This window comes from Hetaerina americana, unplaced genomic scaffold (assembly GCF_022747635.1).
Source record: "Hetaerina americana unplaced genomic scaffold, ioHetAmer1.1.p SCAF_10, whole genome shotgun sequence".
Classification (NCBI taxonomy): Eukaryota; Metazoa; Arthropoda; class Insecta; order Odonata; family Calopterygidae; genus Hetaerina; species Hetaerina americana.
The window spans coordinates 52,507,935-52,533,951 of record NW_027286070.1 but is presented as its reverse complement, the minus strand read 5'-3'; the positions used below and the strand labels follow the sequence as shown (position 1 = coordinate 52,533,951).

Here is a 26,017-nt window from a genome sequence, read left to right as displayed (position 1 = left end):
CAACAGGATTTGCTCATTTAAGATTATTGATGTTAAATATGCATGCTTGGTTTACAATTCTTTATTAATATCTATTTTATCATATGTATTCTATTCACATTCTATGCCATTGAGAAATCAACCGTGGCTAAAGAAGCATGTTGAAACATTTAACCTAAGTCCGAAATAACTTGGTAAATGAAGTCTAGTGGCCTCATTAATGTTGAGCTAAAATTCAATACCCACATGATGATTAACAATGCACTCTAATCAAATCCTCAAGATAATTTCAGTGGAAAGGAAGTCATTTTTCATTATTGACATTAAGATGTGCAATTAATCGTTTCTGCATGATTTGATTCTTGGGGGAGATTCTCGCTAATAAAATTTTTCAATGACTTCTTTGAACGATTAAAAAAACTGATATCTACACTTACTTTATGGGTATGTCTGGCATGAATCTGTACATGTAAATATGCCCGTAGAGCTTCAGTTCCTCAGCAAACTCTGGAGCAAGGATGCCATGTGTTTCAGGAGGAAAGTACCGCAGAGCATTCCTTATTGCTTGCTGAAAAAACAAATATTTCTCTATTTATTCTTATAAATGTTGTAAAGTCTTAAAAAAAGCATAAAAATGAAATTTCTTTGGTAATATTATTTTCATTGACTTTTTATCTTTTAATTTTTTATAAATAAGTAATATTATATTTTTCAGTTTACCATTATGTAGAGAATAAGAATTGTATAACATTATTACTATATAAATCTCGTTGCAATTAGGCCATTGTCCTGTTGGCAATGGTCAAGTCTGGTCAACGGTCACTCTTACAATGCACATACATACATACACAAGAAGAAAAGATATGAGGCAAAATGCTCTTATATACAATTACACTTTAAAATTACCATCTGCACCTTTACCATCACACATGGTCTAAGTTACTACCACACCTACAACTCTCCTGAATATGAGCTGAAAGAAAAGCATAAAAGGGTTCTTCGTTCGAATTATGAGTTGATTATGCAAAATAATAATTTCTTGCTAAAAACTATTGTTTCCATTGATTTTATGAATATCATTATCCAAAATATTGTGACATTGTCATTAACCCAAAGTGATTGCAATTTTTGCTCAAAAATTCCTATTATTCACAAATCAATATTTCCCACAAAGCATCCAAGCTGAGTCAAAATCACCTCCTCAGATCAAATTTACAGAGTAATTGGTGAACTTTAAGGGTCGTTTGAAGCTGGAGAAGAAAATAAATACTTGAACCTCTCACACTGCATAGGGAAAGTAAAAGTATATATCATTACATTATCAAGTTTAAGTTCATTTGTATGCAAACATATATTATTTTCATTTTGAAATGGTCAAATGAAATGATTAAAAAAAAATCAAATATTACAATAACAAAGTGAAAGTATAATTTTATTGTTCAATAAAGATTATTTTTTTATTTTCTTGGTAGTATTGTTCTCAAATCTTGAGATATTAGTATATACAATGCAAGAGAATGGAATGGAATCTAGAAATGTCCTTCAGGGTCCATATCACATCCTGAATGGTGCAAATGGTTGGAGTCAGGTTAAAATGTAGGAGAAAAAATAGATTGCAGTGAAAGGGTTAAAGCAAAAATGAAGCCTTAAATGTATTATCATTAAAACCCTTGATTTTTCTTGTATTTTTATTGTCCCCCCACCCTCAATTGTGAGGTTATCTGGCTGACTACACTCCTTCCTCATTCATTGTAAGAATGTTGGGGTATATATCTCAGCCATGTACAAGTATGACCGCAGATGGAGTGAAAATGTAAGCTGGTACCTCCAGTGAAAACTCCATGTCTCAACAATCTTGAAAAATCTAGTGAGGAGTGGGCCAGTTTATCTGCCATTGTGTTCTATGGTTTCTAACTGGAAAGATTGAAATACCTGGATAAAAGACGGTTGCTCCTGGTAATCGCAGCTCTTGTCTCACTCACATTCAATGGTTTCTCGGTAACTTATATCGTGCAATACATATCTCAAGGGTCTTTGACAGGGCGAAGATACTTCTATTTTAAAAATTAAACTTTAAAAAATCGTATCGCTATTATATTTACAATTTAATTAGTGCTCACAAGCCTTTCACTCCAGCATGTAGTTAGGCATCAAAAGTTCAATATCTTCGTATTTTTACCCGCCCATCGTAGAATATCCGAGACCGTAAATGCCTTTTAATGCGAGTCTAAATGGGACAATCATTGAAACACCTTAGACTATAAACTATTTGGATTGAAACATTATCGGGAAATGGCGACGTAATAGGTTAGCACTAATTGTGTATTGAGCGGTGGGGATTTCATCCAGTGAATCAACCTGGGATAGACCTGAGGGAAGGGGAAGAGTTTGAAACCCATCTTCCCCACCCGGGGTGACTTCACGTGGGGTCGAGAGGCCCCATGATCCCCATATCCCGCCCTGCAGGACCTTGGGTCTAAGGAGTTGGTGGGAGGATTTATGGGGATATGAAGCTCTCGGCGGCTTCTCATCGCCAGGCTAAAGCAAACAGATTTTGACCCTACCTTGCAGACTTTCCGCTTTCGTTCCCTCCCTCCCCGTCCGCGTCCCCAGCGCCTACTACTCGGGATTAAAACCCGCGCGTGGAGAGGGAAAGGCCGGTGCAAAATTCGTCCAATGTGCCGCCGGGCAGAGAAGAGATTCGTAGGTGGTTTGAAGTAGCGTCCACGCCTCGGCTAGAGGGACAAACAAGCCCCTCATAACGAATTTCCAGGTATTCCCGCAGAAATCATCCCTGAAATCAGTTTGATGGGTGGCTGTAGATTTCCCCTTTTCAGTGGCATCCCCATCTGTACTGGCTTGCCATTTGAAGTGCTCTTAAAGTGGCGTATGCCGTCCGTCGTATGGGACGTTAAATCGTTTTACTCGTTGGCAGCTTTCGTCGAGAGCAGGCTAATTTCGACTTGCGAGTTTCTCTTCACCTTGCCCTCAGTCTCTGAGAATTCCACCTCCGCCGAATAGCCCACTTATCTCAAATTGCGTAAATGATCGCATCTGTAAGTCGCCTCTCCTCATAACTACCACTGCTACTCGAGCTAAGCAGTGTGAAATCCACACATAAAGGTAGGGGAAGCGGTGACTTTCCGCCTGCAGTTTCCCATGTTAGGCCTGATTCCCGGAAAAGTCACGTAATTCGGGTACATCTGGAGATGTTCGAAGACTTATCACCTAGATACGAACCCGGGCCCTCCGTTCAGTAATTGAATGCTCTGCCTAGTCGGCCACCTGTCCAATGCTCTAGGCCAATATGCTGGCTAGAAATGATTCAAGTGCTACAATTGGTGAAACTGATACGATTGTCATATTGTGAAACTAATTTGGTATTTGCGCTATTTGAATTTTACCCCGATGGAGATATTTTTTTATTTACCACTAATCGGAGAACCAATTTTGGCCTCATACATCGGGCTATAAACATGAAAATATCAAAGAGGTCAATCAAAAACACTCATGCCGAGGTGGGTAACCAAACCTGCGACCAGTAGGCGAGGACGTAACCCCAACCCCACCGAGGCCAGTGAAGTGAAGACAAGATATATACCTGCATATATATGGCTGCAATGAATATTTTTGGAACACCGTCGCCAATTCCTTATATCGATACATTTCACATGCTATGTCGATCGTGTTGAGTGAAAGTGTAAATTAACGCTGTTATGCTGTTAAATTTCACAATCCTAATGCGAATGCAATGTGCATTTAGGTAACAAGAACGACAATAACTAAAACTAGATGAAATAAGGACAACATACTAGATTACTTAGAATGAAAAAAAATGAAAAAAATTTAAATCCTAGCGTGGTTGCATAATGTTATTCTGATCCCTCATCGTGATGGGGCTAATGGTACATTTTCGACCATCGCTCAAGACACCTCAATCCGTTTTATACGAGAGAACTAATTGGACGATTTCTGTGAACGAAGACAGTTATTGAAGTACGAGCTCGTATATGCTTGTTGAATGGGTTGGTTTCTGAACTAACTTCTGTCATCACCATCCCAGTTAAAGTTCACGAGTCAGCACTTCAACCGTTGGCCAAGTTTTGCGGAGTTACAATCCCCTTTTTATACCCTGCCCGACATATTGTTCTCCCGTCTCCCCCCTTTGCCTAGTTAATTTTCCATTCGTCACTTATTATTTCATGCAGATATTTATCGAAAGGTTCTATTAAGAATGAAAATACATGCATGCATAATGAGTATTGCTCGTACATGCATTGAACTAATTTTTGCTCGGATACCTGCCTAAGACCTATTTAAGATGCAAACTCATTCCACTTTCATGCACTTTGGATGACCAACTGTGCATACAGCAGGTCCGTAGACTTAATAAATAAAGCGTGAAGTTTCATGTTCCAGCGTTAAAAAATTAAAAATATATATGTTCGAAATAAAATGAAAAATTCTTTGAGGCATTTCTTCTCCAATTAACAATGTTCTATTTTTAAGTCTTAACAATTGTGATTTCTATACGCTACGTATACGAGCAACTGAAAACGACACACTTTTTAGTTTCATAAAAGATAATACAGAAACGAGAATAGTCGAAATGTTAAGTTAGTCCTCTTGACACAAGTAAGAACAGTTAACGAACAATTAATGGTGCATTATTTAGGCATGAACCGTAATAATTTAGAGTTTTACACGGAAATATTGATTATTACCGAGAAATAATTTCCTAGTGAATACTTTTTTATAGTTCGATTGCATTTTCGAAAGATTGTAGAATCAATTACGTGATTAAAATGGTGAAAATGCAGGCAGAAAAGTTGGTGGAGGTGGGTGGAATTAATTTAAAATATGGAGTTTTGTCGAAGGAAGCAAATATATGTGTCTAAAAGTTTACTCCCTCCAAACTATTGTATGGAAGTGAAGTGTGGCTATGTTTCGACGAAAAGCGGTGAACATGGAGTGCTTGAGGAGCCCTTCTGCAAAAAATATAGAGGAAGTAAGGTAATATAATGAGTAGGTTGTGGAAGAATGATTCGATTCGTCAGTAGCTTGATTCATCGGTAGTAGATCGGTATGGAAGGATGATGATGTAGTCATGAGGATGGAATGCGCGAGAACCGAATCATGAAGGAGAAGAGAGAAGCGGAAAATGGTTTCAGGAAAAAGGAAGACAGGAAAAGTTAGATTAAGTCGTGGGTGAATGCGGTTGAAGAAACTCTCAAGATGATTAATAACAGAACAAGAGATCATGAATGAGGATGGATCATTTATTATAAGACCAATGGAAGCATAGAATAGGAGAAGGGTAATAATTGAAATACTGAAAGAAACTAATTTAACTGAGTCATAATCTAAAATCAGACTTTGTTGTGGCTATGCCCAACCTTGAAAATAAATATCATCAGAGGTACGCACCCATGGTACACCCTCACATCACATCATTCCATTGTGTGCACAACCCTTTCCCTTCCCCTCCGCTTGTTTTCCCTATAGTATCGGGCTAATCTAAATGTAGCCGCTATCATTCTCAATGTAGCCGTTACTCTTCTGTGGGGAATGGGAGCATCTGAAGAATTCTCTCCCCCTCTTTCTCTACGACCACACAACAAGTTTACCTCTCTCGTCTTCCACTTAGCACTTTAGAGTCGGCATCTATGTACATGAGAATCGAATGGGTTAACGTTGCCGTATTAACTCTTCGATTCAGTTTTAGAAATACCACTGAATAAATGTGCCAGTTATGTATGTTAATTTATATCTTCCCGTGATATTTAGATATAAAGTGAATGTTAAGTATCTCTGACTTTGGTCCTCTATATTTCCTTAGTCGTTTTGGATCAAACCATCACAGATGGTAGATCATTGAAATTCAAATTACAACTGCAATTTGTCGGCTCATCAGTGAATTCATGGCAGGGCTTGAGGAATTGTGAAATCCCAGGTTTTCCCGGGTAGAAACTGTGTGGGTGTTTGAAGGAATATTATGTTTTGAAGAGATCGACGTCTGTTATCGAGGAACTATTTTGGTATACTATCCACAATGAAGATTATTTGTGCAGAAATGCTTTTAATATATTCGTATTTACCCGATATACCCACTCTTCTGTTACTCTCTTGTGGATTCGTTCAAGCGGGCAATCAAGTGGGCATCTTGTCCAAAGTGAGTACTTTTTCATCGGTAGGTTGGAAAAATCCATGGAGGATATATCCACTTGACTGGAACCTGAATTATATAATAATAATATTATGTATATAAAAGTGAACAAAAATATTTATTTTTAGGATACTACTAAATGGATGCTAGTGGGTTTTCGAAATGTCACGATACACTACATGTTGCAGATATTTTTTCATGTTCCCCATGTTTTAAAGTGAGAGATTAATAATCGGTCTCACTGGAAGTCCTGCGTATCTAAATGGTCGCTCCAATTTGGCAAATGCCACTATTCTAATGAAGATGTGCTTTAAGAATTAGCCAGTGAAACGCGTCATCTCTGAACGAACGATGCCTTTAATTCTCTCGTGTTATCCGATTTTATTGCTGACATCGCGGCAATTGCAACTCCGTACATTCTGTTGAAAGATTATAATCGTCAAAACTTCCGTCCAAAATTCCATCTTAGAACAACAAAAAATACGTTATATTAATGTTGTTATGTGACGAGAAGGAAACGTTAAACGAATACTAGAGGAACTAGAATGGTTGTCTCTCCATTCATGAAGAGGGCTATTTACATTGAGACTTTTATGAAGATACAGGGAACTCATGTATACTTATGAATCTGAGAGGATTATTAACATCGCACTGTAGGTGGGAAAATCCAGATAAGATAAAAGAAAACGACTCCGGCTGAAAAATATTTCATTGGAGTCCTTCCTTCACTAGTCAAAGTTGAAAACCCCTGCATTTCTAAATAGATACCTGATTGTCATTTACCATTCGCTATACTAGTACAGTATTAAAACACCCATAATTTATTTCCATTTAGCGATATTTCCATCATATTATATCTCGTAGCTATCAATTCTGGTGCTCCATCACTCTCTGTCACTCGTGTTTCGCTCGTAATATACGCGGAGAAAAAATAACCTATGCGTTAAATTCTCCTTTGATCTCGAAATTGCTACCGTAATATGCCAGGAATCAAAATCGCAGACCTCGTTGTTCCTACGCGTGGCACCAATATATAGTGTAGACGAGCGATTTTTAACATTTTCTTTTATTCCACCGCATACATGAACAAATTACTAAAAATCTTCTGCGCCCCCAAAGTATATCATACCTGTACTTGCGCCGTAGACTTTTTTCATGGTAGACTCCATGAGATAAATAAGTTTCAATTCAATTGAATATAACAATTTTGCAGTATTCTCATGAATCACTTGGGGCTCACTAGTATTCCATGGCAGACGGGGTTGAAAATCGCTGGTGTAGGTCATTAATTAAGAAAATGTTGTTCGTGAGTGCTCGGAATCCAACTGGCTGACAGCGTGCCTCTAGGGAACCCATTAATTTTTCAGTAGATTTCGGTTTTCTCTTTTTCCCCTTTTGGTATCATAATTTCCCATTTTCATCAAGAGTTTAATCAAAATTCAGATTCATGGCGCTCACCAAATTAGCAACCCACGCATCAATCCCCACAATATTAGGACAAAATTTGGTGCCATCCAATCAGGCAGCTAAGGAAGCACCGTCTTCGATTATCCTTATCTGAGAACGGAAACCTACCGCGAGCGACAGATTTGCGACCGGTTTCGATAAATTTCTCCTTTGTTGTTCTTTGAAATCACTGCGGTCGCTTATCGTCTCTTGCCTTCGTCCATTCGAAGGAATTAATGCCCTCTTATTAATGGGAATAGGGTTGACTTCATGCTTGACCCGCGTCATTTTACAATGGTCTGGAGATTGACGTGCACGTAGGAGGTCGAAGCAGGTTCCAATGAGTCCTCCTCCCCAAGCAACATGTTGAGCTTACGTTTATATACTCTCCCTGTTGCTACCCTGTGCAGGAATACTTGACAAATACACATTTAAACCACCTCTTCATGCTATGTAAGAATTAATTTTTCGAATGAGTCATTGCTGAAGCTAAGCGGTCAGGTGAACATTTTCGGAGCAGCAGCCTGGTGGCATATGCGTGGAAATCTTGATTAGAATAGTTATTATCCGCAGAAGAATAGAAGGACACGCATAGAAATCATTGATAGGAATTGATTAGGTTTGAGCAAAAGAAGGGGGACAGCATAGTATATGTATGCTCTAACTCTGTACATCTTACGGAGGCAGGAGTGAAAGAAGTGCGCTTTTTAGAGAGAGCATTGAATAATGTTGAGTCGAAGGGAATATATACTACCTTTCTGATATAATAGGAGGAAAGAACGGAGCATGACAAAGGAGCAATGCAAGTTGTATACTTTCACCGATCATTTTTGAAGCTTGAATCAATAATGGGCATTGAGTGATGCTAATATAACAGTTCAGGAATTCATATCCGCGAATAAAAAAATCATGGACGCTTTTTGCAGACAAAGGGAGTGGTGTCATATCATTGATAGGGAATCTGAAGAAGACGCTTGTTGACTTGGATTGGTGATTAATTCGCAAGATATGCAAATTAAGACAAAAACACAGTGATTGTATTTGAAAGAAGGAAACAAGGCAGAGCTGGCATAAAACTAAACAATCTACGAGTAAAGCTATCAGAAGTGAGCTTGTTGTTGGGGTTATAGTGTCCATCGATGGGACATTCAAAAATGGGAATAATTCGGTGGATTTGGATGTGTTGGCGTCTTCATAATGATGCGACCCCTTTGCTTTTTCTCAGCAATGACTCTTACAACATTGTAAAGGCAGCGACAGATTTCGAGGATTTTTATCTACGATATCCAGGCATCTGTAAAATCAGATTGACACGAAGTCCGTCTCATGCCCATTAACAGGGAAGCATGAATTGCCTCTCGGAGCACGGGCAAAAGGCGATTAGCGACCGCGGCGATTGGAAAGCATAACATAAGGGGAGGTGGCGGATATGTCATTTTCCGAGACGCTACGGATGAGAATTATCTTCACGGCTCCGCGGCGTCGCATCTTAAGGCGTGGTTAGGGGATATTTGCGATCATCAATTATACCATTTATCGATATGAAATTACCTCCTACTCGCATTACCATACAGGTTACCGATGTCACTATTAGGGGGATATTATTTGCGCCCATCGAGGACATCGTGACATTATCACCGAAATGTCATAAAGTATATCGGTGCTCAGTATGTAAAACTTCACATTTTCGTTGTTCATTGCCACCGTTTTTTATAAAATCCATATTAAGTAAGGCACATTTGAAAATTAAAATATGCAAATGAAAATATGAGGAAAAATGACTAGCTATACGATAATCGCATGCATGCGTGATGGAATCAAATTATGTGTAATTAATTCGTTTGCATTCGTGGGAATTTAATATTGATAATTTTTTGTTTATTTGAAAATAAATACACGTACATTCACTCGCAGATAGATCTGTTTTCTCTCTGATAAATTATTTGCATACGATTAAAAATTTAAAAGACTCATATTGTATCTGTAATAAACAGAACATTATGGGTGGCCAAATGAAGTGGAAAAGCTTATATAACATACCTCAAATAACCATTATTTAAGTAATACTGCTGCAAATTCGAAGTCATGGGAAATGTTAGCAGAGTAGGACATTAGGACATTTGTAATGCTGTTGAAAGAATCACCTTGAAGTTTGGAAAAGTTTGTTCACCTTCCATGTGTGAATCTCCAAAAATCACGAAAGAAATAATGAAAATGTTTTTGATGATTGACATGGAGAAGTTAGGCATAACTCAAGGACTCTTTTTCATTTCTCTCCCTCCTTTGATGTAAAAAAATTGAATGGATATTTCGATATGATCATTCCCTAACGAATCCAGTGGGTTTTCAGGGGTTTATAGATTCCTGTAGGGTGGGAATGAAAGAAGGTTGGAGCGTTTCATGGCGTTGTATGCTAACGAAGAGTGGATTGTCTAAAAATGAAATCGATAGGTAATGTTTTTTTTCATAGATGTACAACATATGGCACTAGATGTCAGGAATATGCACATTTCAATCGAGCAGAAATACACGTACATCTTATGTATGTTCATTTTACTATCCCCATTCAGCCACCCTAAACGTAAAATAGGGATATAGAGTTCCCCTCTGTAAATTAAGATAGCGCAAACAGTAAGAGAAATTAAGGCAGATTATTAACAATAAGGCAAATTATTTTCAAACGCTGTGACTGTTTCCTGCAATACGTATTTTCCCTTCTGCTTCGCAACAGAAATTGAGCAAATAAAACAAAGAAAAATTTGTTAAGGAATTAATTATTTATTACTCACATATGTATTCAATGCGATGTTGTGAAATCTTTAGAATTGAAGTGATAGGTATCTATTGGCATCCTGGTCTAAACAACCTGGAGCCGACAGGAACGGCAGATAATCAGTGAGCATTTCTAAAAAAAAAACATTTTCCCCTTCTCTCATTTACTGCGTGACACGATTCTGACCCATCCATCCACGTGACCACACCTACGACACGCCTTCTTTCCATACCAATCGGCTACTAACGCATCGAACCTTCATCTTTTTACGGTCCGCTCATTCCCTCGTATTTTTTTCATAAAGAATTCTCAAGCGCCCGATAATCATCTTTAATCTCCTACTCCGCGATGTATTAGTAGCTAAATGATTGCAACGTTCAACTATTAATAATAACTTATTGCGACAATGCTTTCGATTCCTCATTTTCAGGTGACCAATTAACACACGCGCAAACCAATATATAGTTTACTTAAATACAGATAGGGGGAGGAGGTAAGATGCTGTTTGGGGGGAGGAAAGGTAGAGGGGGTAGCTATGAAAGGGGGATATGCTTAAAATTAAAAGTAATATTACCCTTCCTATTTACCGCTCTTTTGATATAAATCTATCATGTTCGCCTTCATCAGCATCACGCCGGAATCGACACAATTGGCTCTTATTCCACGTTACCATCTTTTCACTAGCATACATACATATGTATTTAAGTGTGTGCATGTAATTATAACTTTCATGGCTAATATAATATGTTTACGACGATGGGTTAAATGGAAAAAGGGATCATTTGGTCTCAATTTCGCCCATATAAAGACCTATATCCATCTATCGATCTGTCCACTTTTTCAGCCTGTATATATCCTTTAGGCGGTTCCCTTTCGGTGTGGGGAATGAGAAAAAAAACTCTATTTCACCTCTCCTCAATCCTCGGCGCGCCTATGTTTTTGACCACCAACAGACGCTTAGAAATGATGGCACAGTAACGTGGAAAGGAGTACATGACAGTGTACATTCATTTTTCTTCCCCGCATGTGCTTATAAACGGACGCTGTCAACGGAAAAAAATCTACGACGCGGTCCTTTGACTTGTTGTACCTCTGGGGGGGGGGGTAGAGGGGGTCACTAGTGCAAATCTTTTTCTCTCCGAAACCGAAACGATGCCTGCGGTGGGTTTGAGGGAGGGGTTGGAGGTCATAGGGCTGAAGGGGTCGCGTCCTCTGGGGACGGAATACCAAACCAGAGCGGCGTCAGAGGAGGGAGGTCGGACGTACGTGACCGGAATCCGGGTGTTTGCCCTACCCCAACGGCCCGCCGCCCCTGTTGACGGGAAATTACGCTCCAATTTCCCCCAGGTCGATTCCCCGCGCTCAAACCCTACGAATCCCCCCCTCCCCGCCCATGGCTCTGAGATACGATGAGCCAGGAGATGGCTTCATTCTAGAGGGAACGTCCTATTCCTCTGAAACTACCATTTCACCTGCCGTGACACAAGACTGGATACGGCTGCGTAGTGCAGTGACGTAGTCCGGATTTTCCCGAGAAAATTAATTCTCTTGGTAATTTATTCACAAAATTTTTCATGTGAATCAATGACTGCAAAAACTTCAGATTTCATAACTTTAAAATTTATTTGACACGTGTCGTGGTATTTTTGTGAGGGATTGTTTTATTTCTCGTGGACGCCGAATGGAAAATAAATACCCGTGAATCTTATGGTATTTTATTCAATGTCTTAGGTCTATTCATATATAAAGTCGCATTTTTTTGCTTCAAGGGTGCTTCTTCCGCGTCAAAAATCTTAAACTCCCACTAGTATAAGGAAAAGAGGTCTTATTTTCGCAAAACCTATTTACGAATGTACAGAAAGTACCATGCCTGTACTATTATTCGAAGTGTTGATTCGGGAGTTACTTGAAACATGAAGATTACAGGCAAAACTTAAACTAATTGATAAGTATAAGTCGTATAAGCCAAACGCAGACGGGGGAAATAACCCCCGTATTATATTGTTAGGCGGGTTCCAAATTGGTGGATATTGCCAGCCGAACGCAGTGATTTAGGGAAATTCCTTTTGTCCCGCACAATTCATCATCACAATCTTGCTACTTCGGAAAACTTACCCTCCCCGAAAATAAAATGATACCGAATACCAATGACACTAATGGCTAGTAACATAACACCGCCTGCCGTATGCCCAGCTAGAGACTTGCTGGATGAAACCTAGATGTTTTTCGTGGTGATTGCTCTTTACTCAATTATTTTCTCAAACGTTTTATTACCTGTCCTCTGGTCAATAATACCGATAATATACTTGATTGACAGTGTTTCCAACCACTGGGGTATGTTAGTAAGTAATTTATATGTAACGTTTATGTGTTGTGCATATTTCATGGAATTTCATCATTTTTTTGAAACCTTTTCGCTCTCTTTCCGCAACATCCTCAGAGATACTTGATTTAGCCGTGCCACCAGTCTCCCATTGGTTCCGAATTTATCAACAAAGCCCTCCACGAAAGTTTCGTAGCACTCGGAGAAACGATATGAGTCCATTTCCATCCGCCCACGTTGGTCCTTACTGAAGTCCTCGAGGGGGACTTCCAGGAAGGACTGAGCAAGATTCAATTCCCAACATCGAGTCCCTGCATAGAAATACGTCGTGGTGAAGACGATAAGAGACTATAAAACTCAGGGGCTTGACCTGCATTGGAGTTCGCATGGAATATAGAGTGTTACGTGGACCACACCAACTCCGATACAAGTTCGCAATCGACCTCGTTCGACACTTGGATGATGCAATCGCCGTCTCGGTCACCAGTGATTTCGATTAATCCTACGAAATCATTCGGAATGGACGGAGAAAACATCACTAAAGGCACCTTTTATTCATCGATGTCCTTCCGGCAAATACTTGTTTGTCGTGAAACGCGATTGATGTGTTTCATTCTCTCTCTTTCTCTCAAGTGTAAATATCTTCCGACAGTTTCATCCTGAATTACCTCCGTTGTACTCAGTCCAGAGCATCTTCTATCTTTTGCCGGTGACTTCTGCCAGTTCTCATCCCATCAAGCATTCCAACATTCTTCCCCTTCTCTCTCATTCAATTTTATCCTCCAAGACTCTTCTCAACGAGCAATTTTGACGGATTATATGCTCCAACCAAGATGTCTCATTCTTTTTAATACATCTCGGCAGTTTTCTTCTCTCGCTCATTCTCATCATTGCTTCTTTATTTTCCAGTATACGTGTATCATTTCGCTTTACCTAGAGTATTCTTCTTCATAATCATTTTTTAAACTCTTCATATTTCTATTTACGCTGTGAGAAATTTCGTTATTATCAATCAAAATCTACCATCTTAATTGTGTTACCCAAGTATATGTTTTGCATCGCTCATTCCTATTTACGTACAATTCTCTGTGATGCCTATCGTTCTTAGTCCTTCGAAAATTGTACAGCTCTTTAACGACGAGATTTGGGAGGATAATTGCCGCAATATTATAAATAACTTATCTGTCAAAGATTGTTTGATATGGTTTTAGCCCTGATCTTCTTCGCAAGTTGATGATATCGTTGTTTTTAACGCGAAGACCCGATTCGTCTTCCAAGTGGATCCGGTAATCTATTCCGTAAAAATATAGCGGTTGTTAAGAGTCAACTCCTGTCGACATTCGCTGCTTTATATCGCTACGGCGATGCAAATCGTATACACCGTCTTATCGATAGTAACTGGGCATCAAGAATGTGATTCATTGAGTGTAATGGTCGATAGTTTGATCACGTTTTGCTTATACAGACGCTACTTATCCACACGCAGATCCTTGTGTGATAGTTTCAGGCACTTCTTTCTGCTGTAGACCGAGGAAGTTCTTCCCCAGCGCCCAAGTATCTGTATCGTTCAAACCGCGGCCGTATTGCCTATAGCCACAATTTTGTGTGGTGTATATGTAATGATACGTTATTTATGCCGTGATCCTCGATACTTCCTTCATATAATATATATCCTCCGTGCCCATATGAATTTCATCAACAAGATTACGATAGCTCTCGATGATACAACAGCACTGCTGTCACGGATAGGACAGGCTAATGAGGTGGGAACATTCTAGGGAAGCCAGCTTTGGAAATTTTTTGTCAACGATATACGTTCAGTAGAACTATTCTATGATAGACTATATATGTAGTCAACTTTTGTAAGTATAAACTCTGAAAGCCACCACTGTGGTGGGTGGCAGGAGGTGATTTCACACTAGACCACTTTTTACAAAAATTGCTTTTCCCCAAAAGTGTGGTCAGATAATGTTATTCTAAACCTTAATGTTCGTGGGAAAAGTGGCATCTTAAATCTGTTCTACATGTGATCTCTCTAATTTTATTTACATGGCTACACCATAGCGTGATGTGGCTATTAATATATGTTCAAAATCATCGCTTAAAAGACCTCCTTTCAATTTATACAAAAGGTTTTCACTGTATTTTAACCTTCGCTCCGTCAGTGATTTCCAGCCTAGATCCTCTAATTATTTAGATACACTAGTTGTTTATCATAATGCCGTTTTACAAATCTAGCTTATCTACTCTACACCCGATCTAATTCGGCAATCAATCCTACTTCACGAGAATCCCATATGCTTGTAGCATATTCTAAATGAGGCCTAACCAGTGAAAGATAACATTGCTCTTTAGCCTTCTCGTTCCATTACCCCAATACCTCTCAAATAAATCCTATTTTTTTGTTTGCTTGGTCTACATATCTAAGTATTTCATGGAGTCAGCAGTTTCTATTTCGGTGTTCTTGATGCAGAAGGCGTTCGGGGAGAACTGCTAATATTCCAAGCATTCACTACTCTGCACTTTTTAAATTTTAATTCTAATTGCTAAGTGTCACACCAATGTTGTGTGGCATTAGGGATGGCAAATAAACTTACATGTATCTTCCTATTAACCACGGAGTTCATCCCGTTAGGATTAAAAGGATTAAAAGAGGTCCGATATAACTTCCCTGGGGAACACCCGAAATGACTCTTTATGTATTTGAACTGACACCACCCATGAGATCCCTTTACACGCGACCATGCAAAAAGTCTTAAATCAAGCTCATGATATATTCATCTATGCCATAGGCTTATAGATTTTTATCATGTTTGGTAGAGCTATGAGAAGGGTGGATAAATGCAGGCTCGGGCCGGGCTTTTTTGAAGTGTTTCGGCATGATTGATAGTCGATGCGATCGTGAGTTGATGAAAATGTAAACGAACAATTAATTAACAAAAAAATATTCGTTCAACCTAAGGGATTCCCTGCCGCTTGAGACAATAATGAGACTCATTGATTCGGGAAAAAGTCAGACAAGCGCGCATAATCGCGATTTTATTGGCATTCATTTTTATTGCGGTGTACTGCAATCCCCAAAAACAAGAAACATATCCTCAGAGGTTTATTTCCGTCTAGGCTGCACTAAACAGAGCGACGAGGTCCTTAAAGGAAGGATAGAAGAAAGTACCGCGATGGAAAAGGATTTCACATATTTTTGCAGTCACCAAGTGTAGTCAACGTTCCTAAGCATAAAATATGCGCTCTGTTGTCTAAAGTTTTATTCCTTTAATTTAAACAAATGCTGTACTAAAATAGCTAGGAATTTTTTAACTGTCGTAAAAACCTACAGTTAATACGTGGTAAACATTTATTGAACGTGCATGACGATGGGACCCCCAATGTTTTGGGGTAGTTATTCTTTTGGACACAGTATATTCCATTTTCGAAGAAAAAATATTCATTACCCAGCTGAATATGCTAATTGTCTGGTTGGCTCAGAGTTGCATCCCGGAGCGCATTTCGTTTATGATTCACAAACTAAATGTTTAAATAAAACGAACAAAATGTGTTAATCGTTTATTCTGGTTTGCGCTAATACTCCATCAGCCAATCCATGAGCAAAACACGGAAACAAGAAACTTTTCCTTTCTATTGACTCTCAAGTTACCAAGACCACCCGCTACTCGCTTGAAGATGCTTACCTCCGTATTCAATATAAGAAGAACAACTTAGTAAAGAGTTTTTCTACCATATTTATAAATATTTCAAATTTTATTTGATATTTCCGACATGAATTTTTAAGCACCTAGTGCCAGTTCTGATTTATCGACTGGTGCCGAATGCATTTTTTGTATGAGTGAGTTATTTGGGAGAGGCAGATTTGGAAGGGGGAGGGGGGGAGGCTTAGTATCGGGAAATATCCTGCTCCAAAAGCGCGCGCATACACACACACACACACACACACACACACACTTATGACGCTCCACCCGATAGGCGCTTTATGACACTTCTATTTTTCTCCTCGCCACACGCGAATAAAGGCTTGAATGCATTTGAGAAATGCAATCGCAAATGAAAATGCCTTCCGCTCGTGGAAATCGATCCTGAAACCTCGGCGGATCGGCGGCATAATGGGCAAAGAGCACGTCACATAAACCGTAAAACGTTTGAATCCCTTCCGAACTGAGATCAAGTTATGATGTTTGAGTTTGATGTTCCCTTTGATGTGTTTACGGTGAGAAATTCTGAAGAGCCTTCAAAGGCTCTCTGCGTGAACTGTCTCTGGGGATGCATACAAGCTCGTGCTCGTGTATACCCCGATTATCACTGAGTGTCTTGTGAGTGTGTAGGCATTAAATGCCCGTGGATTATTGTGCGGTACACAGGACTGCGAACTTTTCATCTTTCCGAGGAAATTGAGTTTTTAGGAAAGATTAGCGTCAGCAAAATAAGCGAAATTAGACGATCCGCGGCCGTCACAATATTTTAATTTTGTATTTGTTTTAGTATGAAATGTTTTTATTGGAAAATAAGTTTCAAAAGCTGATAGGCTACGGAAAATGTCTGCAGTTCACCAGCAGCAGTAGTAGATTTGTTCGGAAGTTATTTCATCGCCAACTTTTTCTTTTGTTGTTAGTGTTAATTGAGCTCACGAAAGCCTGGCGTAAAGAGAAGTGGAGTTATCAAACTATTTAATTGAGATTGAAGTGGTGGAAAAGCGTGAAAAGTACTGTTTGGTGCAAGTTTAAGTCGGGTTTTCTGTTCTCAGTTTGGCGCCCGATCAAGACGCGCTCGTTCAAATTGGCGATGCAGTTTAATGCGGCGGTAAATCTCCCCTTGGCAACCCATTATTCACTTCCTTAATTTAATCAGCGAATCCTACAGGTCCTTAACTTCCACGCCCTATTCTCTTCCCTTTCAAAGTCTCGTCGCCAACCAAAAGCCCCGTTCCACCACACCGAGTAGCCCCTCATTCCTTCCCTATTATTGCGAAACCACTCCTCGTATTTGGTTTCTCAAACCTCAAGTTACGTAGGTACTGCTTGATTTAATCTCCTTCGGTGAGTCATATTTGAATTCATGAGTGGAATGAAATACTTGTATTGCTCAAGGTGTGTAGTCCTTTAGGAGCAAAAATAATTTTACGAACATAATTAGCCATATTTTTAGTATGAAAGATACAGAATGCATAATAATATATAAATATAATTTTTGATGTCCTAGTAATAAACAAATTTTGAACAAGTGCCAGTAATGACAATTGCGTATGTATACAAGAACATTATGAGCATGTATTTCCAAATTTATAAAGAAGTATACTGAAATATGCAAACATACAACAATGAATGTGCTTATAAAACAAGGCATTGTTTTGTGCACTCAATAATTTTCCCTGTAAACCAGGTAGTTTGTTTATTTATTTTTAAAATTTCAATGGTTCTTTGAACTGTCATTTCTGTTGGCAACATAGTCCGGAGGTCTGTAGAAGTAACTACGAAAGATTTATGGAAAGTAGCTGTTCTATTGACAGGGTTGTACGTATAGACTGCAAGCGAATTTTCTGGCTTGAATAGTTCTAGAAGTTGGGTCAGAATTAAATAATGTGCATATGTATCAACTCCTACATTTTCTCTGGTTATTAAAAATGCTTTACTTCATTCAATTCAGTCGTCTTAAAAGTCGTAAAATTATCGCTGTAGTGATTGCATCTTCAACATTTCGTGATTTAGTAATGGTCCCCTTAGCGTATATCTCGATAGTTTCGTATGTATACAAGAACATTATGAGCATGTATTTCCAAATTTATAAAGAAGTATACTGAAATATGCAAACATACAACAATGAATGTGCTTATAAAACAAGGCATCGACCTGTTTTCACCGACGAAAATTCACTACATTCACTGAATGTTTAAAATCATGTCTCAAATTTTCATTGTGGATTTAAAATTTACAGTTTGATTAAATCAGTTTATCTAAAAAACCACTTTAGGAATTGTTTTTGAATTATCATTGCATCCATGGGAAGGGATGTTTGTGCGTGGATATCAGAGGTTACGAGATGCCAAGTATTCACCACATGAGTTTATGGCGAATGGATTTGGTTTTTATTCTTGTGGTAATGGTGCATACGTTTGCGTTACTTCTTTTGGCGACAACATTCTTAAATTTATCATTGTCTGGAATTATTAGCAGTTTTAGATTTATCATTGGCATTTTTAAATTTATCATTGTCTGGAATGCATTTCATGGTCGCTCTTTTTTTCGCGGACGTCCAGGGACGACGGGTCATCGCAGTCATTGGTGACACAGGATGAATGGGTACAAATTGTTCTTCATCTTTTGAAGTCATTCGCCGGAACCGAACTAATTTTTTTCACTGGAATCATTGCATCATTCGTTTGCGATCTTGCATTGGACTTGAATAAATTACATACGTCAAGGTCCGAGTGGTTGCCATGGTTTCACGCGTGACGACTGTAAGCTAAAAATAGTTCGAAGATAACCGCTTATCTGATCGACCCCAGTAGTCATCATCAGTTGTATTTCAATCCGCAGATGTGTTGACTGCACCCCTACAACCTTTCCTTCTTTGTCGCCTTCTTTCCCACCTAACATCCCGCTTTCTTGGCTCAAGTATTTGTCCCTCTGCCTTCCTCTGAAACTTTCCTTTCTATTACGTTCATTACAAATGCCTTACTCAGAACGATTACATTAAAGCCAATTACATTAATTTCTTCTTTTCCTTATTGTGTTCCCTGTTGTGTTATCCACTTACACTCTCCTGTGTACTTTCACGTTCCTCTTTGAATGTATTCATTTGATTCTCCAAGAATAGGTTTCGGAGGCTTCTGATCTTCTCTTATGTGTTCAACAATAGTCAACATGTCCAATTAATGGAGTAGCACACTCCGTACAAGTGATTTTCACGAATTACTTTCATGTTTGTACAATTATCTTCTTTGGGCTGAACATTTATCTCTCCATGGTAAACTCATTCTTATTCTGAGTGAGTCAATATTTGCTTGATATCCGTCGCGTCGTGATTTCCATTCCCAAGTCATGTTGCTTCGAAATGTTCGAAAGGTTCTCTCTGTTTTAACTCGCTCTTCTCAATACAAAATACGTCCCTAGTTTCCCTCTCCCGATAACATACTAGGATTTTAGTTTTCTTAATTAATTTTTGACTTAATTTCATGGAAAATGATCATCTGCATTCAATGATGCCTGCAGGTATTCTGAATTTATTTTGCCATTAATGCGATTTCATCAGTGAAAAGATGTACGTCAATTTATTCTATGTTCTCGTAACTTATTTTAATGCTATTTTCTGTGCATATTTTGCGTTTTTATTGCGTAGTAGATTTATGCTGAATAATACTAGTGACATGTAGAATCCGTGGCTAACTCCCTTTTTTATTTTTTCTTCTATTTTTCTTTCGTCTGCAAATCGCATTGCGGCGACTCGATTCTTGTCTAATTGGTAGATTGGCCTGTCGTAATTCGTGCCAAGTTTGATTAACAAAGTGAATATCGTATTCCTCTAAGCGTTTTCAGGAGCCCCGGGATGGACACTATAGAGACATAGGTTTTTCTTCGCTAATATTAGCTGTGTTGGGGTTTGGGTGTACTCACCGGACAGGTGGGCACCTGTGCTGCCCCACATGGCTCTGACTTACCCCCGCAGAAGCCGCGGCGGGCCATCTTACGCTTCCTCATAATTAGAACTTTGTTCCATTGTTGAATACCAATTTAATTATTCAACGTTTTAAGTAATTATTGTAGTAACATCAAACATTTAAAAAATTTTAAATAATGATGTAAATTCAATTGAAATTTTTCTAGTTTTCGTGTGGATTTTACTCTCCATTAAGGTTATTTCAGTTTTTGAAATTCTTTCATCGGTGACAGAAGTGATTGGAGGACTAAGATAGAGTTTAATTTGTTGTGAACTTTAAATTGAATTCTCTGCGTTTAAATTTTGTGTTGTTACACAGCGAAATATTGAAAGATTTGGCAAACCATAGAGGAAATCAGAGTAAAACACGGCGAGATATGGCGCAAGAATATGCCATGTGGGGTAAGAAGAAGACTTCCAGCTTTACTGTGTGGAATTCCACCTTTAACTTCATTTCAGAAACAACAATTCTGCAGTATGGTTTTTATCGACTGACGACCATGGTTTTAGAGGCTAAGCGTCATCATCAATGATGACGCTCAGCGTCTAAACTATGATCGTACATGTAGTTCAATAAAAAACATTTCGTAGAATTGTTGTTTCTGTTATTGAGTTCCATGCGGATTCAGTATTCTAGTTACTCAAGGATAATACTGGAGGTAGATTCCGGCCTATCTCCCCGCAAAGCTCCGCCTAGCCATATTTTTTAATTCCGGAACACGGTGAGATTTCATAGTCCCACCTAATTTTATGGAGAGAATTGTGAATGATTTACATCTAATCAACGAGCGCGTTTTTTTCATTGCCTTAGATATCGCAGGCCGTTCTTCCCCTCTTCCTATGTGGGGGTTCAATCGTAGTGGATTGTTTGCTACAAAGGATGCACGAGTGCACGTATAGAACCCTAAAATTCTTTCTTCTGCTTCATCTTTTCCCACTCTGCCGGAATAGGGGTATCGTGGCCCTAAATGTAAGCCCATGTCACTTACTTACGTAATTGCGCATAATTACGTCCTTTTTACCCGTCTTTGAATTCCATGTAATGGGATAGTTAATTTAGGTATGTGTTAATTATTTTTTATTTTATTTTGTATCGTCCGTATAAATTGTCATATTAGATGCTACATTTCTAATATTGTCCGTTTGAAGTCTACAAAAAAGCACATTTAAATCCGCGATGCAATATATTTACTGAAATGTGACATTTTCCGTCACACTTTCCTATCTCAGTCATCAGCCGGAAGGCTGGTTTGGTGGGTTGCAGAGTTGAACGGTGCATCAGTGTAGGTTATTAGCGCCGGGAGGCCCGGTTTGGTGCGTACGTAAAGGGTAGAGCTCACTTCGAGCTAAACCCCACGACGCAACCATCCCTTCAGACACGGGTAATCCCAAGGCTCAGTTGTGGCTGTGGTCGGCCGAGTGTATCATCCGGATTTGAGCCCAAGAGCCCATGCAAATACTCTGCTCACCTGATTCCCCGTCGCCCCGCCGCCGCGCTGATGCCAAGCCTTCCTGATATGACTCGTGAAGCGCTAATGAATATGCTATATGGCGAACGTGGATTGAAGGCGATGGTGGAAACTCGACAATGTCTTACCCTCGTCAAACTAAATAAATGAGTTTTTCTTATTCCCAAAAAAATCAGATCTTTTTAAGGTTAATACAGGACAAAGGTTATCAAAATCGAAAACAATACCTAATCCACTCACCCAAAAATATTTACTTAAAGACAAAATTGGATGATTTAGTCAATTTTAGCGTATTCATAGAGGCATGTATGCGTGTATAGGTAAGAGTGTTTTTGTATTTGAGCTATTATATATTCAAATGCGTGTATGAACTAATAGTTGTACATGCATGGCTCGTGATCTACCCATTTCCCCCCCCCCCCGCCACAGGTCCTTAAGGTGGTTTGCGGAGTATGCGTCTGCGGAGTGGTATGCGGAGTGGGCGTCGGTGAAATGAAATGCAAAATCAGGAAATTTAGTACGAAAAAGAATACAATCTCTAGAAGTGAAATCAAACTCAGTTTGTAACAAGATGAAAGGGATCGCAGACTATTGCTCGTAAAAGTCGTGACTCATTACGAGCACTGAAATACGTGGAAGGGTTCGTAACTAAATTAAATAAGTACTTAATAGATTGCGCTTTTTCGTTAAATTTTTTTCCTTCTCAATTACGCATGATCACAATTATGTATTTACCTGAAGTGATAAAACCTTCAAAGGTTAGCGTAAGTTATATTTCCCATTCCAAAATCCATGTGAATGGTGACCAAAAATACTTTCAAATAAATGGAAATCGCTGTTACCAGGACCGTGTGAATAGTCATGGAAGGAAGGAGGACTCTAAAAGAAAGAAGGGTTGAACGTGGGCATTACCTACAATAATAGATCTTAGTCATTAGTATTGCAGTTTAGACTCTCCCCATTCATTTCACACAAATATTTTCCCGTTCTACCGGTGAGAATTTCTTCTAAAGGGATCGCTTTAGCAGTGACTTGCTACTCATAAATGCATAGATAATTTACATCAATTTCCACTAATCTATCTCTTCTTTACTCACTGGAAGCAAATTTGTTACAAGCATGTTTTTTACAAATGAGTTTGACCATACATACGTCCACGTACGCCGCACACATGCGCATACATATTGGTTTTTTATACGCAGAAAATTCCAGGAAAGAATCAAAATCTCACACTTACGATAACATAAATTATTGATTCGATAGATTGGTCTGATACGTGATGGTAGTGCTCACCTAGCACGTGTGATATTCACGCAATAGGATAGGGTATACCTTTTTTGTGGCCCCTTCTATGGACTCCCAGGAACACCTGTTAACCGAAAAACTTCACAACCTGAGTGAAGCCGAGGGTGCCTAGAGGATCCCCAGGAACCGAACCTGGGCCCTCGGGTCAGTAGCCCAATACTCAACCCACTAAACCATTAGACAACCACACCCAGCGCGTGGTAAGAGGGAGTGACGTCGGATAACCCTTGCCACGCGTGTCTCACCTTTTTGCCCGAGATGCCCAGCCGGTGGGCCCTTACGGGGGCGTGGGGCAGCGCCGGGTCCCTCTGCTTCGGGGGCGGCAGGGGTTCCACGGGTAGCCCCGAGCAGAGCTCCCGGAGGGCTGCTGAGACCGTCATCCCTCAGGGTCGGTCCTTGGAGCGCGAGTCGCGGTGAAGGGCGTTGCGGAGATGCCGGTAACGGACAGAGCCTTCGGAGCGGGCGCCTCTCTGTTCTTCCCTCAGGATAGCCCTCGGAATCGAGTCGGTTCCACTGGCTGTGGTGAAGGAGGGAGCGTGTGAGTGGCGGCGTTCTCTTCGGATGGCTCTCGATAAGGTGCGGGTGTTAAAGCGAGAGAGCGGTTACTGTGGGGTGAGGTCACGTGACCTTCCACCTGTTACCGTGAGCACTTCATCCCCCCCCCTCAACACGCCCCGCTCTCCCGGAGTCGTGCCTCCTTAATTATCACCCGAGACCTCCCTCGTCGCCTCACCATTTAGCTCGCCCCATCCCCCTTCCTGGAGTGTCCTCTGCCTCTCTTCACACACCCGCTCCGTGGCCCCCCTCCGCGACCTCCTTCCCTCACCTCTCCCCGTCCCGTCCACCCCTGCCTCTCCGTTCTCCGAGACCAACAAGTCCCTTCGACGTGTCAGTGAGGTCGGTCCTCTTCCCGTGCCACTCTCTCCAGGGAGTCTCCAGGGAGCGGAGAACGAATGGCCTACATAGGGGACAAGGGAGGAGGTGTGTGGCAGGAAAGAGATCCCCACCCCGTTAGGGCATCCCCCTTGCCCTGTGTTGCGGTGGGTCGTCTATAAATTAAACCGCAAGTTTTTCGACCTGCCCCGAAAACCCTTTTCCTCTCAGGCGCACTTTGTCACAAAGTTTTAATCCCCCGCTGAATTTTATTGTCCCGACCGCGGTTTCAAAAGTCTCTTACGCCGTTTTTCAAGGTTAAAATACCCCTTTCCCAAGGGTAACACAGTAGTATTTTACCATTTTTATCCTCCCTCCCATAACATTACGTAACATGTGTGCATTTCTAACGCCTACGATTTTTCCTAATTTGTATGGAGAGAGCTGAAGGTAGAAATGAAATTAGTGATGGAGTGAAAAAGACTATGCTTGCACATATTTTGTTTAAAACACGACCATATTTTTTGTTTCGCGATTGTCTCGTTATTCTAGAACAAATTCGTGGCGGTATATCACATTTTATGAGCGGGAATGTAGTGCTTTCCATTTCAAGGCTAACTTTGCTGATCATGTCCACCCAGTCGAGACAAAGATTTTCTTTGTTAGCAAAAAAGTTGTTATTTACAACCCCAGAACCCGAGATATATTTTCTGATAAGAAATGTATCAAAATTATTCCATAACTTATGAGTGAGAATCATTATTGAATTAGTAATTAAAATAAAAAATATCTGTTGAAAACAACCCACAACTACAAGTTTAAACCTCTCTTTAGGGGGACGGAAATATTTATATCTCCAACAGTCCGGGATGTTTGAGGAATGCATGTATACTTCTTGAAATTAAGTAAGAAAATAAAAACTTTTGTGACTAAATAATGTATATGCGTATGAATATATATATCAAGGAAGCTAGGCATGGTGGGGGAGGAGATGGATTATTGGGAGAAATCCCAAGGAGCCAGGAAAGATAGACTTAGAGCATTTTCATTGGTAATGGGATGCTGAAGACTGATAGAAGGGAAAACGTTAGGCAGACGAGAGGAAGGGGCCGAAATAGGATTGGAATGTTGGACGAAGAAAAGGTATTGTGTGTGTGTGTGTGTGTATATATATATATATATATATATATATATATATATATATATATTCATTCATATCGAAACAGACATTAGGAAAAGGGATAGTAGCACGCATAAAAGACATATAAAGATATGAAGGACATATATATATCTATGTGTGTGTGTATATATTAGGTCAGTGATAAGCGTGGCGATGTAAATAAAGCTTAGAAACGAAAAATAAAGAAATACTCATAGTTTTGGTTTTTGAATATTTCGGTCACCCGACCACCTTTCCCAACGGGAGGAAGAAAACGGAAGGACGCGGGTGATGGACAGGACGGGAATAAGGAAGGGTGAAGGAAAGTGGGAAGGGGTTTGGGGATGGTCGGAAAGAGTAGACATTGACGGGAAATATATACAATACACTTCTAGGAGATTTTCATTTTTATTCATGTTTCTATGCTGTAGTAACTCTATTCCGTTATTTACAGGACTTCTTATTACTAGCAGCTAGTCTCGCATGCGCAAAGATGTATTTTACACTTAGATACCGTGATTCCTGTCGCTATAATTAAAAATTACCTCCATTAATTGAATTATTTTGAAGTTTTATTGGTAATTAAAATTTAAGCAAATCTTAATATTGATGTTTCCTGAATGGAATCAACTCTTGACTCTTTGCCTAATTGTGGCTTTGCAGGGTACGATGTTGTGTGGATACGAAATGGACTTGTCTTTCTCTGTAAATTTGCGAAAAATCACAAAAATAGAAACTGTTATCATGGAGCTTTTAGGGAGAAAAAATTTCTAAATACATTCTATTAAGTTATCTAAATGAATATGTTTTCTGGAAATTTTTATATTTTAGTAGAATATAATAAAATTATTTACTTGTACCG

At 39.5% G+C, this 26,017-nt stretch overlaps 1 protein-coding gene across 1 annotated transcript in view; it reads right to left on the bottom strand.

Moving 5' to 3' along the window:
- LOC139700332 (urocanate hydratase-like) overlaps positions 1–23,503 on the bottom strand; it is a 45,176-nt gene extending 21,673 nt beyond the window's left edge. The window contains exons 1-2 of the mRNA XM_071598971.1: positions 23,369–23,503; positions 417–547 (exon numbers count right to left, since the gene is read on the bottom strand). Of these exons, the coding sequence (XP_071455072.1) occupies positions 417–547; positions 23,369–23,503 (266 nt within the window). The remainder of the gene's footprint in view (positions 1–416; positions 548–23,368) is intronic.
- Between the last annotated feature and the right edge of the window lie 2,514 nt (positions 23,504–26,017).